The following is a 17,957-nucleotide window of genomic DNA, read 5'->3' as shown; positions in this document are numbered from 1 at the left end:
AAATCACAAGCTTTAAACTCAAGGGTTTTCAATGGATCAGCTTGGATATTTATCTTTCTTATGTTTCTGCCAATTGAACAAAAACATTATGCCCTCCTGACACCAGCCTTCTCTCGGTCATGGTGTAGCTCTTATCCCTTTGGTTATTTGTACTGTATGTACCTCAGCCTTTTCACTGGTGCTATGAACTTGTACTAGCTGCTATGAAAAATAAGTCGGAATATTGTTAAATTCGTCACCAATGTACAATGGGTGAAAAAAGAAATTTGAAAACCTTTTGAACACATCCTGTAACTAGGTGTATATTCATCTTAGGTTCAGATGGATTAATTTACAAGTAATAGGCATGCTAAGAGTAATCCCCTTCCTTAACACATCAGGTTCTTATGTTTGATCTTGTAATTAAATCTACTGGAGATTAAAAACAAAATCAAGAAGGCGCAGTTTCACCCCAAGGGTGCAGACTAATGCATGAGAAACCTTTTTCTGATGGCCTTTCAAGTTCAGAGGCAATACAAAGGAATGTATTCCCACATCAAAAGGTTATTAAGCAACAGCCTTAAAATTCATAACAAGTAATAATAAAACTAATAGATTATTTCCATTACAATTATAACAGGCAACTAATTTCTACACAGTCTTTAAAACCACACAACACAGTCACAGACAGAACTATATCTAAATAAGATTCCTAGAGAGTGAGAAAATTCATTGCAACCAATGACTCCTTTCACAAAGTAAATCCTGTTTACATCGGCACAGATCTCTGAGGGAAGGAAATCTATCTTGCACAGGAAAACAAAAGTGCGGTAAATGAGAACTGAGCTCCACGGTCCACTGGTGCCACTTCTGAAATTGAGGGGAAGCCAATGATACATTTTTAGAAGCTTGGTTGGGACATAGGAGTAGCATCACTCTTTCATATGGAACCAAGACACTGGTTACTGAAGGGTAAGACTCTGACTGGACCAGAGGCTGCAGAGTAGCACAGTGAATGACTGAAATACGCCAAGGCCTCTAGCAGCACAACAGGTTGGATGGAACAGAGAAACAGGGGAAGTGTTGAACCTCAAGTGTGAGCAGACAGTGTAAGATAAATGGCAGCAAAGTGGATGTAGTACAGTAGTAAGGAAGGAAAACCACTGAAAGACAAGAACACCGTTTCTAATTGCCAGGAGGTCCACAGACATCAATTTACACCTGGTCAACATCGGTAAGACCTCCTCTATCTGACCCTGACCAGAGAGAACCATATCTATTCAGAAGCTCCTTTTGGAAAAGACCTAAAAAAGGAGGTTGCCAAAGGAGAAGTTCAGGAGATGTCACTTTTCTTACCAAGAACATCTTAAGTATTCCTTTAATCAGGAAAACAGAATGGGGCAAACAGGAGACTATATGCAGAATGGTCATCAATTATGAGAAAATGCACACCTTTTATAGGGAAATAAATGCTGTATGGGAAATTCAGTAAGAGGCTGTGTTGAAATTCTCCTTTAAAAGCATCTAAAATGACTAAGAAAAGTCATTTTTAAGTCTCTAGAAATTTTATAATCACATTTAACCCTTACAAATTTGCTTGTACTTGCTATCCATTGGAAGTCAAGAATAATATCACAATTTCCCAGCATACCAACTGATTGACAGGGAACTGAACCTTTCTCTTTCAGTGGTACAAATCACCCAAGAGGAAGAAAAAAATCACTTGAACTATTCCTAAGGCAAGCGTTCTATTATCTTTGCTAGCAAGTTGTGCATGAAAATTGTAATTAGTTAGCTGTCATTTAAAACTCTCCTATGGTGTCTGAACTGCGGCCAAGTTTTATAAGCTTGTTGCAAGTGTAAATGGGCACAAATAGGCTTTCACGTGTTTGAAAGATTTAGATCAGAGAAAACACAAAGCTTTCGAAATGACAATTATGTAATCACTAGAGAACAAATGGTTTACAAAAAATCTTATCTTGTTACAGCTTAAACTAAAAAGGGGTTTAATTTAAAACAAAAAGTACAAGAAATAATTTTGGGTGCATTTATGGTAATTTGTTATTAAGCAGGCTTTTCTAACTGTGGCAAATGTGATTAACTTCAAAATTCCATGCTCTTTGCAAGGCTAAGAAAATTAAAAACAAGTCTAAAATGTGCTCCCATTTGCTTCAGATTCCCGTTAGTTACATCAGGACACAGGGCATTAATGTCAAAGTCTGACAGAAGAAAATTTCCAGCCTAGGAACATCTCAGAAAACTATCTTTCTTTACTGTTTTGACTTCAGAAGTCATCCCAGAAAATGCAGATAAAGATCAAATCACAAAAAAGAGATGTTCTTGCTAGTTCATTTGGTTAAGTTTGTAAATCTGGGGGGGGTGATATGACTGTCAACTGTTCTTGCAACACAACAAGAAACACACACATTTACAGTGTTGTACTGTGTGTTGTTTTAGCCCTCATTATACAAACAACCTCTACAGCACCAGAGTGGGAACTAACCCATTTGTCCAAAAATAATAAATCAATATAAACAGATTAAGCCTGAAACTAAAATATTTACTGCATATGCTGAATGACTTACTGTACATTCTGTTTGCTGGTCTATAATCCATCCTAGTAGAAGGTCTACTGCAGGTTAAAATAATGAAGCTCCATGGAGAGGGGGCAGTGGGCAAAACAAGCAGGGCGAAGCTTTACAGTATTGGATTTTTCTGTTGCTTTGGTGAAAAGTGGCTGACAGGTCTGGATAATGAAGCATTTGTGTGCTCAGAGTCCTCCCCTGCTGTCCTGTTATATTAGAACCCATCTTGAGAATACTCATCTGCCTTCAACCGACACACTGTAATTCTCTGCACGTTTCAGGCTGTGGCCATCTAGCTCAGTAATTGCTGAATTAGTTCTGTTTCAAAGTAGTTTTCTGATCTGTACACAGGGGACCGGCCTGAGACAATCTGAGTTCAATTTACAGCTGTGGATCTGTCAGATCAGAATCATTTTCTCATTTAAATTAAAACAGCAAGTTCCACTGGTAGGGGCAATGCATCTAAACTCCTCAGACTCCATGTCCCTTGAAGACCTTTGGCTGGTTGTTATTGCCATCCAAGCTCAATTAGGCCTGTCGTGGATTTGGCCTTCTTATGTGCTGGTGTACCAACAAATCAAATGCAAAGCAGAGACATCAGAGCACAGAATTCTTGGTTGGCGTTTGGTTATTTAATGAGTTTCTCTGTTTAATTTAACTACTTCGGCAACAGTTCTGATGACAGCTCCAGAGACAGTTCTAGAGCACATCTGGAATAAGGAGTTAATATCAGTAGAATGGACTGAGCAAGCCGACAGAACCACATACCAAGAACATACTAAGGGAGTACTTGAGAGCAAAAGCCAAATTCACTAACACTAAAGATGAGAACAAATGCTTCTTTAACCTGAAAAGAGTGGTTGAAATGGTTAGCTACTACTCTCAAAAGACTTCCTAGCGACAATATTAGCTATCATAAACAGTGGAAAGCATGACACTACAGAGTGCAGTAGGTGAAAATACAGTGAACGCTCAGTTTAATGGAATATTTATTTAACAGATAAGACCTGCTAAAGAGGATTTTTTTCTGTAAAACATCCAACTTTCTTCAAAATAATTAGGAAACGTACAAATAATGAAACAAAGTAAAAATAATTACTATATAGGTTTCAAGAATTCCAATTGTGCCCTGTAGGAGTAGGCGAATCTTAAATTGCCCCCCCGGGGATGAATATTCAAAGCATATTGAACTGGATTGCTTACGATGGGTGTTTTGTATGCTTTAGCATTTTTATAGTATATTTACAATACATGAAATAAAGAGCTTATATATTTATGATAAGGCACAGGAACAATTTTCATTGACTGTGTTGATTGCATGTGTTAAATAATAAGTAAAAAAATCCATAAGCATATATCATTCATATATATCTTTTTCTCATACTGTATATGTGTTTATTTGCTGAAAAGATTATCAATGTTTTAAATGGATCTTCAGCAATAATGGACACCCTTTCCCCTATTGGTATGTTAAACAAAAATGTATGTATGTTTGTATGTTTGAAAAAAAATCAAATTAAAAAAATAATGCTTTGTATGTACAGTATTCCATACCTAAAAGCTTAAAATTAAGAATTTAGATCCTGTTTAGTCAACCTTGATATCTGGACTTTATGCTCTTACATGTCTGTTCACTTAATCGTTTATTATCATAGGATCAAAGGGATCAACAGCACCTGGGTTACTTAAGCATTTAAGGATCAATTCTGTACTCAGCTGTTATTGAAAAGTTCAAAGTCCAGTCCAGGCCAAGAGAGACCAGTCATGGTGAAGATCAAAACACCATGTACTATTAGGTTAAAAAATATTTGTAATTTATTAAATTACAAATAAATTTACAATTTCACAAACATTTACAAGACTTTACAAATATTTATAAATAATTATACATACAAATTTTTTTGAAAAGTGCACCGAGTTAACACTAATTTCCATCGCCGCTAAAGGACTGCCTCAGCAAAAGTAAAAAGAATCAAATGAGGAAAGAAAAGAGCCATCAAAAAAGAACTTACAGATTTAGTGGTTGTTTTTTGTTCTCTATTTCTAAAAATACTAACTAACATACTGTAGTATGTAGTACTGTAGTATGTTAAACAGCAGAGTTAGGGTTCTATCTGAAATGTGCTTTGAAAACCGATGTAGTATCATCTTTTGTATCAAATGAAATACTACTTCTAAATGTCAAAACAATGAATGGAGGAAATAATGCTGAAAAACACCAGTGATAATCAGACATCACTGACAAGGAAAACCTACCTTCCCTGATTGCTGTAAATGGAGTGCCTTCTTCTTCTTGGAGTCGGATAACTTTCAGTGCAACAAGCTTGCCATTCACCCTAATTGCAAGAGAAGAAAAATGTTTGCCAAAACGCATCTAGCAATACAAATCTGACAGGAATCCTTTATTTTTTAATTTGCTGAAATGTTATGGAAAGCACTGAACCCAGACTTACAGAACAGGAATATTCAATCTAATTAAATGCCATATATCAAACCTGCTGTAGTGGAAAACTAAGGAATTTACCAGAAAGTGAAATCAATGTACAATAAGTTCATTATATTGAAAATAACATCTTTTTTTTTGGCCTGTTGAAACATGAAGTCTTTCCAGACACTAATCCCAAAAGCCCCGCTCTTAATTTAGAAACAGTTCTGGAGACACAAAGAAATCAAATCAATCCACTTAATTAAAGCAATGGAATAACAAACACTTTAACTTAAAACATTGAAGCATTCAAAAATGAAAGATTTCATAAAATAAACTGTTTTTTAAAACTGTAAGAGACCTAGCATTTTGGAACAGCTAACTCCTGCAACAATATGTTTTATGATTAGTCTAAACAAACACCTATCCCTTCTTAGGTATATATATATGACATTATATATGTTCAATATTCATTATCCAGGCATAACATAACAAGGAGAGACAAGCCATACTCTACATGCAAAGCTGAGATGTAATCGTTCATATTTTTCATGACTTCTAGTACATTGCCATGAAGCTTCTACTGCAGTAATACTGTAAAAAGTTTTATTCGATGAGCTGAGAGGGAATGTTAAACTTTTTGAAAGAATCATTAGCAACATAAGAAGAATGATCTCTCACAAAAAAAATGAATAGTAAAATATTAAGCTAGCAGAGAAACAAGAAAAGGCCCAACAAAATAAATAATATGTGACAATATATGCCACCAGTTTACATACAGTATAGTTACTGATGTTCAATATTGTTCAAGGAAAAATAATTCCGAATGACCTGGGCCTTTGCTTCATATCAATTTAAGGGCTGTTTAGTCTTATTATTTTATTTCATTTCACACCGTTAGAGCTGTTAAAACAGGCAGGGCTGCATAAAATGTCAACTTTCAATCAGAAGACATTCTAGAGAAAATGTGCCTCTGTACCACCACCATTTTCTCCATCAACTGTCAGGAGACAATAAAAAGATACTGACAATAAAAATGTGAAATGATATTCTAAACCCAACCAATTTTTAAAGAAATTGAAAACAGAAGACACTACGCTCACAACTCAAACTCCCTGAAGGAGACAGTGTTGGGTATAGACCTTTGGTACTCTATAATGTAATTAGGCCTCATAATACTAACTTGAGCAAAAAAATGATTTGCCGTATGAATTACAGTATATACATTATAATAAAAGTATGAATCAATTTAAAAGGATAAGAGGTTGCTAATTTATACTGTAAAATCATATACATCAACTGTCTGAAAAATGTCTTATTAAAAAATTATGGAACAGTTTCACAAAACTTTTTTCCATTTAGTTTGAAATTTCAAATATTTACCGGGCTTTCAAAGTAAAGGTTTAGGTGCAGAAACTTCACTTACTTGCTCTTCCCCTTGTAAACTGTGGCATATGAACCTTCTCCCAGCTTCTCAAGCTTTTCATAGGAATCTGCTTTTCCAAATTTTGGGCTTGTTGGCTGCAAGCAAAGAAAGCATGTCAGTTCCCTGTGTTTGGAGCCATTACCGATGGAAAAGAAAACAAAAAGTGAGCCAAGGGACTGAGGTTCATCGATATTCCAAAAGTCAGATATCCGTGACTGACATTAATCAGATTACAAAGTGAAGTAATGCTGGCTAATGCAACTATTTGTCTTTTTGCCTAAGACCGTTGCAAGATGTATAAAACTAGGCATCATTCAACAGGCCAGATGTTATACTTTAGATAGAGGCCTGTATAACCATGTTTCCGTGACACCAGATCTAGCAGTGGTATTCTGTTAAGAGAACAAAATGGAGGTTTTGTTTCATTTTTGGCTCTGATTAATTTTGCCCAGAGTGATGGACTGGGTCCAGCCAGCAGTGGTAATTTGACTTCAGAGATTCAGTGAAGGTACAGAAGTAACTTCAGTCCTTGAAGATATCCAGTCCGTGAAATGGTACAGCCACAGGATCAAAAAGCTTCATGCTGAAATGGTTTACTTAGGCACTTGTGGCTGAGTTTTTAAAGCAAGACAAACTCAAACACAGTGGGTTTTATGTTCATGCAAAACTTTAAATTCAGAATTTAAAATCAGACCTGAAAGCCAATAAGGCATGAAATGATACAATCTTTAAATTGCTTTAAAAGAGTGTAAGCCGACGCAATGGATGATATATTATAAAGCCATACAATGTGGTTCAAATTAAAACAGAAAAGAGGCTATATTTCACCACCCTGGTTTAATTTCATGGCACCATAATATTAGGCTAGATGTTTTTCTATCTTCATTACATTCTGATAGCTAGTCTTAATATAGCCAGCAGCCATATCACCCTGCAACTCACAACTGGCAACCCACTGAAGGTCAGCAGGTGAGAGCCTGGTCAGTACCTGGATAAGAGACCTCTTGGGAAAAACTAAGGTTGCTGCTGGAAGAGGTGTTTGTGGGACCAGAAGGGGGCGCTCACCCTGCAGTCTATGTGGGTCCTAATGCCCCAGTATAGTGACTGGGACACTGTACTGTAAAATACTGTAAAAGGTGCCGTCCTTTGGATGAGACATAAAACCGAGGTCATGACATTATAAATCCCAGGGCATTTCTCCAAAAGAGTAGGGGTGTAACCCTGGTTTCCTGGCCAAATTTCCCATTGGCCCTCACCAATCACGGCCTCCTAATAATCCCCATCTATGAATTGGCTTCATTACTCTGTTCTCCTCCCCACTAATAGCTGCTGTGTGGTGAGCGTTCTGGAGTACTATGGCTGCCGTCGCATCATCCAGGTGGGGCTGCACACTGGTGGTGGTGGTGGAGGGGAGTCCCTATTACCTGTAAAGCTCTTTGAGTGGAGTGTCCAGAAAAAGTGCTATATAAGTGTAAGCGATTATTATAATTATTAAGACCATGCTCAGGCAAGAAGAACCAGACCCATAGTCAGTAAAGGCTTCTACTGAAGCCACTGCAGAACCTCTCCCATTTCTTCTAAGTGTATTAAAATGCTGTAAAAAAAAGTATATTGATAAAATAACCGTAAGTATAAAACCCAGTATTTAAAGCCAGATTTTTACCTGAATAAAGTCTTATGTATAACCATATTGTGTTACAGCAACACTGAGATTATAAGATTATATAAAATGGTCAGCACCTTACTGTTTATTAACCTTTCAAAGGCTTTTGATCCATTAGAAATTATGATAATTACATAATGATTCACTTAGTGAATAGTGCCTTCGGCACAATGGTGCAGATTAGTAACTAACAGGTCACAAATCATAAATAAAATAATATGTACCTGATCTGATATCTGATCCCAAATTACTTCATTAAAGATGTGAGAAATAATAAGGGATGATTTAATTAACAGGGGATCATTGTGGATCATTTCTTGAATCATTAATGTGTACTGTATCAGCCAACTCAACAGGAGCAATAAACAGTGCCCTTTCTGCAGAACCATTAGAGAAGTGCAATCTGTTCTAGACTCCATTCACAATGCTCTTATCCACTTACCACTTCCATTAAATTCCAGTTACAATAGGAATACTAACACCACTGTCTTCTGCCACTACGATTTCTGCAGCTCTACCAGACGTCAGGGAAATCTACATCTGAGCACCTGACATTATGTCGGATACAAATTAAATTAAAATTCCTAACAACCCGAAAGGTTGGTTTGGCAATATAGTTGACTTTGACTTTGACTTATGTACATTTTTGGGTTTCGATTTCATATGGAGTCATTTATCAATAGATTACGTCTATTTCAATCATGTTGAGCTTCTTGTACCAAGCTTCCAAGAGGCTAAGTGTTTCTTCGATTATCAAATATATCTCCAATATCTAGTATTTTAAAATGCTAAGATTTGCTATAAATTCCAAACATACTGTACAACTCACCACAATTATCTGAATCATACATGTTGGTGGTTGGTCTTCTCTGGTACAGTACATTTTAGTATATCAAGTCTGTTCTGAGAAAATGTGATCCTTACCTAGAATAACATTTTATTCTTAATCACCTAATTAATTACCTAGAATTACCATGAGTTAAAAGGATGAAATGAGATATATAGTATGGTTCTGGGACTGTAGCTATTTTTTTCCCATAAAGCCCATAGTTTTTTTTAGAATATTCTAAATAAACTCTTTGAAGGCTTCAAAGAATACCTGTACATATTATTTAAATTTACTCAGACATCCAACACTTGCTTTGTGTACTACAAAAAACGCAACCAAGAGAGAAATAAATAGTGAATAGAGAAATAAAAATATAGTTTGTGTCTTTCTTTTATATAACCTTCTTCTGTCTTTTGATTTTGTGAGAACGTCTGTTTCTAGGATGGTTCTACAGACCATTTACAATGAGAATTCAGCTATAAATAAAATGACAGTTTTGGAACGGGCAGCTATGCTTAGTGCCACCCTACTACAGTGACAGAATAACCAGAGAGAAAACTAAAGCTCTTGCTATTCCATCTGGAGCCCTGTGGCCTGGTGCCTTTTATCATCCTGTTTCACTACAGTAGCTATCAGTTTAACCAGGCTTTTGATACGTCCAGGTGTGTAGATTTTTTAGATTTTCTTCTCCATTTAATGAGACAAGGCTTTCACATGCACCTTCAATACTATCTCAAGAGAGTATCCTGTCAAACACGTGAATTTCTCTTCTTAGAATGTGGCAAAATAGCTATTTTTGAGACTCTTTGGTTCTGATTCAATTATCATATTCTAGTCTAGGCTTGTGATGCAGTTACAGCACATTGAGAGTGTCCAACGTGAGCCTTTGTAAAAAAAAAAATTCTGGTACTCTGTTTTGCTGCTGTGCCTCTGTTGTAAATAAAGGAAATATTTCATTTATTTGTCCTTCTGTTTCTGCATCACAAAAAAAAAACTTGTGGGGAGGTTAAAGCAAGGAGTCCTTTATGTCTGCTTCATAGTGTAACACAGTTGCTTTCAGTCAAACTCAGCAGAAACATTCCAGACAGTCCCTGATGAATTCTCCTGTTCCCTGGCAATATGGGCTGCTATGGACAGATGGGAATTTGGAAAAAAAAAGTCAGCTGCCTTCCAGTTTTTGAATCCCACAGATTTCTGCTTCCGGTTTAGGCCTTGTCTTTCCCCATGATGATATCTTCCTAGCCACTAACAAGCTTGACATCTTTACAGATCTCGTAAACAAATGTTCTGTTTCCCCTGGGGCTGTGCAGGATGTGGGGGTTAGGGCTTGCTGTAGATTGTAAGATACTGTACAGATATCTTTTAGTTTTAAGCAACTGGCATATTCTTTTTTCTACTCTATAAACAGAGGAGTTTTAATGTATCTTACTGAAAGCCTATCTATTCCTGTCTCTCAGAAGGGACTTCTTGATCACTAACAGCACTAGAGGTCACAGGTAATAACATCATAGGTTTAAGTCAAAAACTAATGTTATATTGTAGAACTGCAGTGAATTACAGATTAAAACCACCACACAAAGAAAATAAATAGCGCATTTCTTCCTAAATAAGAAACAAATGTAGCAGCATTATTTGAAAAATGGAATATGAACAGTACCACCAAAACAAATAATTACTTTACATCTGCAGAAGTCAAAGCAGATTTTGTCAAATGCAAACACAGTATTCACTGTATCTGACTTCATAGCCTCTGAAAGCGTATTAAGGGACTTGAATCCTGGAATGAGCTCAGTTTCTAAACATTAACAAGGGCAGCAAGACCAATTGGACAGGACTACCGCCCTTGAATCTGGCCACGCAGTGTGGACGGAGTCAAACAGGAGCGTGCCAAGAGTCTTCCACCATCTGTCTTTAAAGAGGAGGAAGGGCACTTGGGAGGAGGTGCTTTATACAGCTCACACCTAGAAACAGCATTATCTAGAACCGCACACTGGCAGACATAATTCTTTTTCATTAATGGAAGGAGGAAGGACTTATTTTAAAAGAGTTAAGTACTGCATAAATAGATCGTTTACTTCCCTGTGACCTTGGAAAGGGAGGTACTGGTGAGCTATAATACATGAACATAAATTATATTTTCCCTTACAATATAGAAAAAAAACGGTACATCTGTACTAAGTACTATGTGTACTATCTAGACAAAGTATCCTGGGCCTCTTGTACTCTGACCTTCAATGAGTTATAAGAAAACTCACAATTTGATTTCATCACTGCCTATTTGTAAAGCTTAGGTGGGTAGCTGCGTCAGCATGCGTAGGCTGCAAAGGAACAAGTAATAGGTTTATTCCATGCTGAAAAAAAGAAGAAAGAGAACACAACGTTTCGGCCGTGGAGCCTTCTTCAGGTGTGAGAGAGACAGGGCAGTAGGCAAAGGTAAAGTAGCGGGAGAACAAAGGTTGGGAGGGAGGAGGAGTGAGAGGCGGGAGCAGGGGACAGAAAGAGAGGCCAATCAAGAGGTGTGAAGTCAGAATGGGTGCAGAGAGGTGTGAAATGAAACTTCCAATGAATGGAGAAAATTTAAAAGAACATTAGTCTGTCGTTAAGGGAAGGGAGAAGGTGTGATCCTAGCTGCAGAATAATTTTAGTTTCGGTGGTCTTTCTGATGTATGAGTTTGGAAAACCGTCTTTGAGAACACAGACGGAGAGATTAGAGTGGTCGTGGCCGTCAGAGGTGAAATGAGAAACAATGGGCTTGGAGAGATCTTTAATCTTTACAGCCCTGACGTGTTCTCTGAAACGGTCTCCGAGTCTCCTTCCTGTTTCTCCAATGTAGATGGCTGGGCATTTACTGCAAGAGATACAGTAAACAAGGTTGCTGGAGGTACAAGATGCTGTCTGGGTGATCCGGAATTGTCCTGAGGGGCCTTGAATGAGTGTGGTGGTGGCTGTGTATTTGCAGGTGATACAGCGAGCTCTGTTGCAAGGGAAAGTGCCTGGTGTGGATGGTTGTTGAGGGCGGTCAAGGGAGCTGTGAACAAGGAGGTTACGCAGATTAGGTGGTCGGCGATATGAGATAATAGGGCGATCAGAAAAGAGGGCCCCAATGGAGGGATCATCCTGTAGGATGGAAAAGTTGTGGTTAATGGTCCTGGGGATAGGAAGTGTGTTAGGGTGGTAAGGAAGCACCAGAGGAATGCGGTTGTTACGGCGGGAGTTCCTGATCGGGTTGATGGTCCGGGGGGTGTTTTTGGCTCGGGCAAGGGCCCTGTCAATCACACTGCTGGGGTATCCTCTGTTGATGAAAAATGAGTACATTTCGAGGGCTTGGTTCTCGAAGTCGATGTCGTCGCTGCATAATCGTCGTAACCTAAGGAACTGTGAAAAAGGAAGAGAGTTTTTAGTGTGGTTGGGGTGAAATGAGCTGTACAGGAGGTAGCTGTGTGAATCCGTGGGTTTGTAATAAACTGAAGTGGACAGTCGGGGGTAGTTGATAGACAAGTGGATGTCTAGAAACGGAAGAGTAGTGGAAGATATGTTAATCGTATATTTGAGGGACGGGTGGAAGTTGGTGAAATGGTGCAGGAAGAACTCAAGCTGATCGTTGGAGCATGTGGCGGCACCGACGCAGTCATCAATATATCGTTTGTAGAGGTCAGGGACATAGCCAGTGTAGGAAGCGAAGAAGCGTTCTTCTACCCAGCCGACAAAAATGTTGGCATAGCTGGGTCCCATTCTGGTGCCCATGGCAACTCCACTGACCTGTTGGTAAAAAAGATTATTGAAAGAGAATGCGTTCAGTGTGAGGACCAATTCTGCAAGGCGTACCAGGGTGTGGGTGGGTGGATCAAGCACTGTGCGTTTGTCCAGCATGTGCTTGAGTGCTGTAAGGCCGTCATTATGGGGAATGACGGTGTACAGAGATGTGATGTCCATGGTAAAAATGTAGCATTCGGTACCCTGAAATTGGAAATCATTAAAAAGTTGGAGCGCGTGGTTGGTGTCTTCCCTCATACATCAAAGACACCAACCACGCGCTCCAACTTTTTAATGATTTCCAATTTCAGGGTACCGAATGCTACATTTTTACCATGGACATCACATCTCTGTACACCGTCATTCCCCATAATGACGGCCTTACAGCACTCAAGCACATGCTGGACAAACGCACAGTGCTTGATCCACCCACCCACACCCTGGTACGCCTTGCAGAATTGGTCCTCACACTGAACGCATTCTCTTTCAATAATCTTTTTTACCAACAGGTCAGTGGAGTTGCCATGGGCACCAGAATGGGACCCAGCTATGCCAACATTTTTGTCGGCTGGGTAGAAGAACGCTTCTTCGCTTCCTACACTGGCTATGTCCCTGACCTCTACAAACGATATATTGATGACTGCGTCGGTGCCGCCACATGCTCCAACGATCAGCTTGAGTTCTTCCTGCACCATTTCACCAACTTCCACCCGTCCCTCAAATATACGATTAACATATCTTCCACTACTCTTCCGTTTCTAGACATCCACTTGTCTATCAACTACCCCCGACTGTCCACTTCAGTTTATTACAAACCCACGGATTCACACAGCTACCTCCTGTACAGCTCATTTCACCCCAACCACACTAAAAACTCTCTTCCTTTTTCACAGTTCCTTAGGTTACGACGATTATGCAGCGACGACATCGACTTCGAGAACCAAGCCCTCGAAATGTACTCATTTTTCATCAACAGAGGATACCCCAGCAGTGTGATTGACAGGGCCCTTGCCCGAGCCAAAAACACCCCCCGGACCATCAACCCGATCAGGAACTCCCGCCGTAACAACCGCATTCCTCTGGTGCTTCCTTACCACCCTAACACACTTCCTATCCCCAGGACCATTAACCACAACTTTTCCATCCTACAGGATGATCCCTCCATTGGGGCCCTCTTTTCTGATCGCCCTATTATCTCATATCGCCGACCACCTAATCTGCGTAACCTCCTTGTTCACAGCTCCCTTGACCGCCCTCAACAACCATCCACACCAGGCACTTTCCCTTGCAACAGAGCTCGCTGTATCACCTGCAAATACACAGCCACCACCACACTCATTCAAGGCCCCTCAGGACAATTCCGGATCACCCAGACAGCATCTTGTACCTCCAGCAACCTTGTTTACTGTATCTCTTGCAGTAAATGCCCAGCCATCTACATTGGAGAAACAGGAAGGAGACTCGGAGACCGTTTCAGAGAACACGTCAGGGCTGTAAAGATTAAAGATCTCTCCAAGCCCATTGTTTCTCATTTCACCTCTGACGGCCACGACCACTCTAATCTCTCCGTCTGTGTTCTCAAAGACGGTTTTCCAAACTCATACATCAGAAAGACCACCGAAACTAAAATTATTCTGCAGCTAGGATCACACCTTCTCCCTTCCCTTAACGACAGACTAATGTTCTTTTAAATTTTCTCCATTCATTGGAAGTTTCATTTCACACCTCTCTGCACCCATTCTGACTTCACACCTCTTGATTGGCCTCTCTTTCTGTCCCCTGCTCCCGCCTCTCACTCCTCCTCCCTCCCAACCTTTGTTCTCCCGCTACTTTACCTTTGCCTACTGCCCTGTCTCTCTCACACCTGAAGAAGGCTCCACGGCCGAAACGTTGTGTTCTCTTTCTTCTTTTTTTCAGCATGGAATAAACCTATTACTTGTTTATTTGTAAAGCTGATTGTCAGTACCCAGAATGTGCAATCCTCATTTAAATGTCAAATTTTATTCAGCATAGAAATCTGTATGGCTGTGGTGAGAAACATTCACATTAGACAGATTTAATACTTTCTTGATATGCAATGTTATCACTTGGGGTCTACTCAATTTGAGATTTTGCACGTTTGCAGAAATGGCAAAAATACCGGTGAATTGCCACAATGCAAAAGCTTTTTGCGGAAAGACCTTACCAGCAAGTCATCAACAGACGCTGTCTGTCGACTTGAAAGTCGTACATTGAGTCCATCAGTCTTCATCAGACATGATAACAGTGAAATACTTTTACACTCGGGCTGAAGACCACAAACCAAAAGAGTGTAACACTTTTAAACTTTTGATTGTCCTTAGAATGAGAGGTAAATTATTCTGTTCATCTTGTTGTATTATGGTAATGACAAATTTGTATTTCTAGCTTTCTGTATTATTCTACATATACAGAATTCTCCCTCGGTATGCACATTTGTGTTTATAATTCCCACCTGTTTCTTCTTTTAAAGTGCAGATTATCACCCTCACACTCTCAGAAAGCAATGCCAAGAATATTGTAACTATTTTATAATAAAGGATTGTGAGTTAAGTGAATACAGTATAGGATAGCACCTCCTGCATGTTTATGCATTTGCTAAAAACTGTAATTATATAACTACAGTATAGTACTGTAAAAGAGTAGGAGTGTTAGTTTTCCTACCTATTGTTTATTCATTAGCTAATGACTTTAAGCATGTTACTCAGATAATCACCCAGAAAAGTTATTGTTTTCAAACTTCAATACACTTATGTGCTGTGTTAAGGAGATGCCTGGCCATTTAAGGAAACATTTTTGAGTTCTGGAACAAATTAGAGATTATAACACAGAAAGTAATGGGAATTTAATTTCTGTTATATGGGTTTTCACCTTGTGAGCTGTTTTCGAGGAATGAATTAAGTTCATATAATGAGGGATTACTGTATTCTACTCTGCTGTACATACAGTATGTTACAGTTAGTGCAATCTAATATGAAATAAAGAAAACAGATTTAATGTAATCCTCAAATATTTGAGTCAACAAGTGCAATTCATGGTTAAAGGTATCATGTTTCATGTTCTTACAGTAACACGCTATAGGAGATGGAGATTTTCAGAATGTAACCCCTTATTATTAACAAATAAAGCATACTATTGTTTTTGTTGTCATATTAATTATTTCTGGAAAACTGTTGATTAATTTGGTCAGAACTTTAATGCATTGTGCATGGATGCTAAAAAAAAAAAACTAATGACCCCTGCAGTTCTGAAAGACATTTAACAAGGTTTGCGTTCTAGCAATGTTCCAAAAAGTGTTCGTTTTTTGCATGCATTACAAATATTCCTCTAAAACCTCTTCAATTAATACAGAGGATTTCTAAACACTACATAAAGCTACACCAGTATTTACACACCTGGCGCACAAACTCTACACATCTTGAACAGAAGCCACAAGATGTCTTTCTCCACTAGCATGCCATGCGTTATTTGGGGTATTTTTTCTTAATATCCTTATTTATTCTTGAGTCTGTTCCACTGAAAGGTGCCATCACATTCTGGTTCTGGCTGGGCTGTCGTTTTGATTGACTCCAGAAGTATTAACATTCATACTTTATAAATATCTCTCAAGGTCATTTTGAATTACCAATACACTTTTAACTTATACGGAATAGGTGTTTAACACTGGGGTCTAGCCTGAAATAAATGGAAAATGATATTGATCCTGAAATATTGCAGATACAGGAGTTATAGGGTCAAGCAGCTAGAAACTATGTAAAATCTGATTGTGTGATTAACATACCTAGAACCACCTGCAAGTCTGAATTCTCTAAATTACTGTTTGATTTGCTCCAAGTGAACTTTAATGGAAAAATGCGAGTCGGAGCTGCCTGTTCCTTTGAGAGCCGAAGCCGTTCTTGTTCTCATGCATTTTTCATAGCCATGAATCAGCTTGAGAATATGCAATTTTCTAACACAATTTGAACAATTCGCCTTCATAATCAAACTTGCACTTAAAGCACAGCACAGACTGTCCAAATGTTTTTTGTGCAACAGGGGAAGGCCCAGAGAAGTCGTCAGGCCTTTCCAATGCATTATTTACTGAGCTTCTGCACTGGAATTGCTCGGATTACAAGAAAGAAGAGCAGCACTGCAGACACTGCTTTCCTTCTTAAAATGTGAATTTCCCTGTGCAATTAAGTACAGTACAGCCAGTTACAGTAAGGAGGGAAACAGTGGTGGAGGCCTATTTTCCTTTTCTGAGCTTGAAACCTGGTGAATGCCCTTTTTTAATAAAAACCGCCATGCATACAATAACACAGAGTCTTCTGACGGTTACAAGGAAGAGAATTAAAAAATGCAGACAAATGACATACTACATAAATATTAGCACATTTCAGTGTAGTCCCATTTTGACATGCTAAACATGATCATTTTTATTTTAAAGTGAAGACATTCAAAATAGTATTAATTCACTTCAACAAGATGTTCTATAGGACACCATCATAGGGTTACATAAGATCTAGTTTCAATTCTATTGTTCTGGATGTGAATCCTTCTTACAGTGTATAGAGTAATATTATTGTTGATGTTAAAATAATTTAGTAAGTTTAGTTTAAAGTTTTAATTTAAAAAATAAGAAGATCATAGGAGAACTATTTTGCAATTCAGAAAACGCATCAGGATAGTTTTTGCCTTAAATATGCTGGATACACCATTTTATTCTTTAGTAAATTGTTTTGCTGTTATTAGAAAGACTGATCACATTAGTTCTTGTTTACTCCTTGTCCAGGCATCTCTCAAATATATACAGCATGATAACATAAGAAGTTATATTTGTTTAATTAAATTATGTTTTTTTTTCTTTCAGGAACAAGTAGTGAAGTGATCCAGATTTCAAGACTATCAATGCTGTAATTAAAGAGTGCAGTATTGCACAATTCCCCAAACCACATAAAAGCAAGCTTATTCCTGTAATCTTTTTATTAATTCTTAACTATTCCTTGAGCTGCCCTTTTTCAGCGAAGTATTTTATTTAATCTATTCTACATTTGAAACAAGATAACAATATAAATTAAAATAGTAGTTTCCTATGGCAGTTTCAAAAGCAGCATGCTGTATGAAAACAATGAAAAACATCTGTTCTCTCACATATATATACAGTATCCTGTCAGCCTGTCAGGCTTTGCATGAAAAAGACACCATTAAGCATATGTCTTTTAGATATAGACAGTGATGATTTACAAACTACTAATCACATCTGATAACAAACCAAAGCAGCAAAGTATGAAAATACATTG

General features: G+C 38.2%; 1 protein-coding gene across 3 annotated transcripts in view; it reads right to left on the bottom strand.

Annotated features, from left to right (window-relative positions):
- Positions 1-17,957, bottom strand: part of cdk14 (cyclin dependent kinase 14) — a 185,133-nt gene that overhangs the window by 117,690 nt on the left and 49,486 nt on the right. For all 3 annotated transcript variants that reach the window (XM_088929677.1, XM_088929679.1, XM_088929678.1), the window contains 2 exons: positions 6,416-6,510; positions 4,821-4,900 (listed from right to left, as the gene is read on the bottom strand). In XM_088929677.1, the coding sequence (XP_088785803.1) occupies positions 4,821-4,900; positions 6,416-6,510 (175 nt within the window). The remainder of the gene's footprint in view (positions 1-4,820; positions 4,901-6,415; positions 6,511-17,957) is intronic.

The sequence above is a fragment of the Atractosteus spatula genome, chromosome 12, assembly GCF_055471065.1.
Source record: "Atractosteus spatula isolate fAtrSpa1 chromosome 12, fAtrSpa1.hap1, whole genome shotgun sequence".
NCBI classification, from domain to species: Eukaryota; Metazoa; Chordata; class Actinopteri; order Semionotiformes; family Lepisosteidae; genus Atractosteus; species Atractosteus spatula.
Note: the sequence above shows the minus strand (reverse complement) of the source record. Positions and strands in the feature narration are given on the sequence as shown.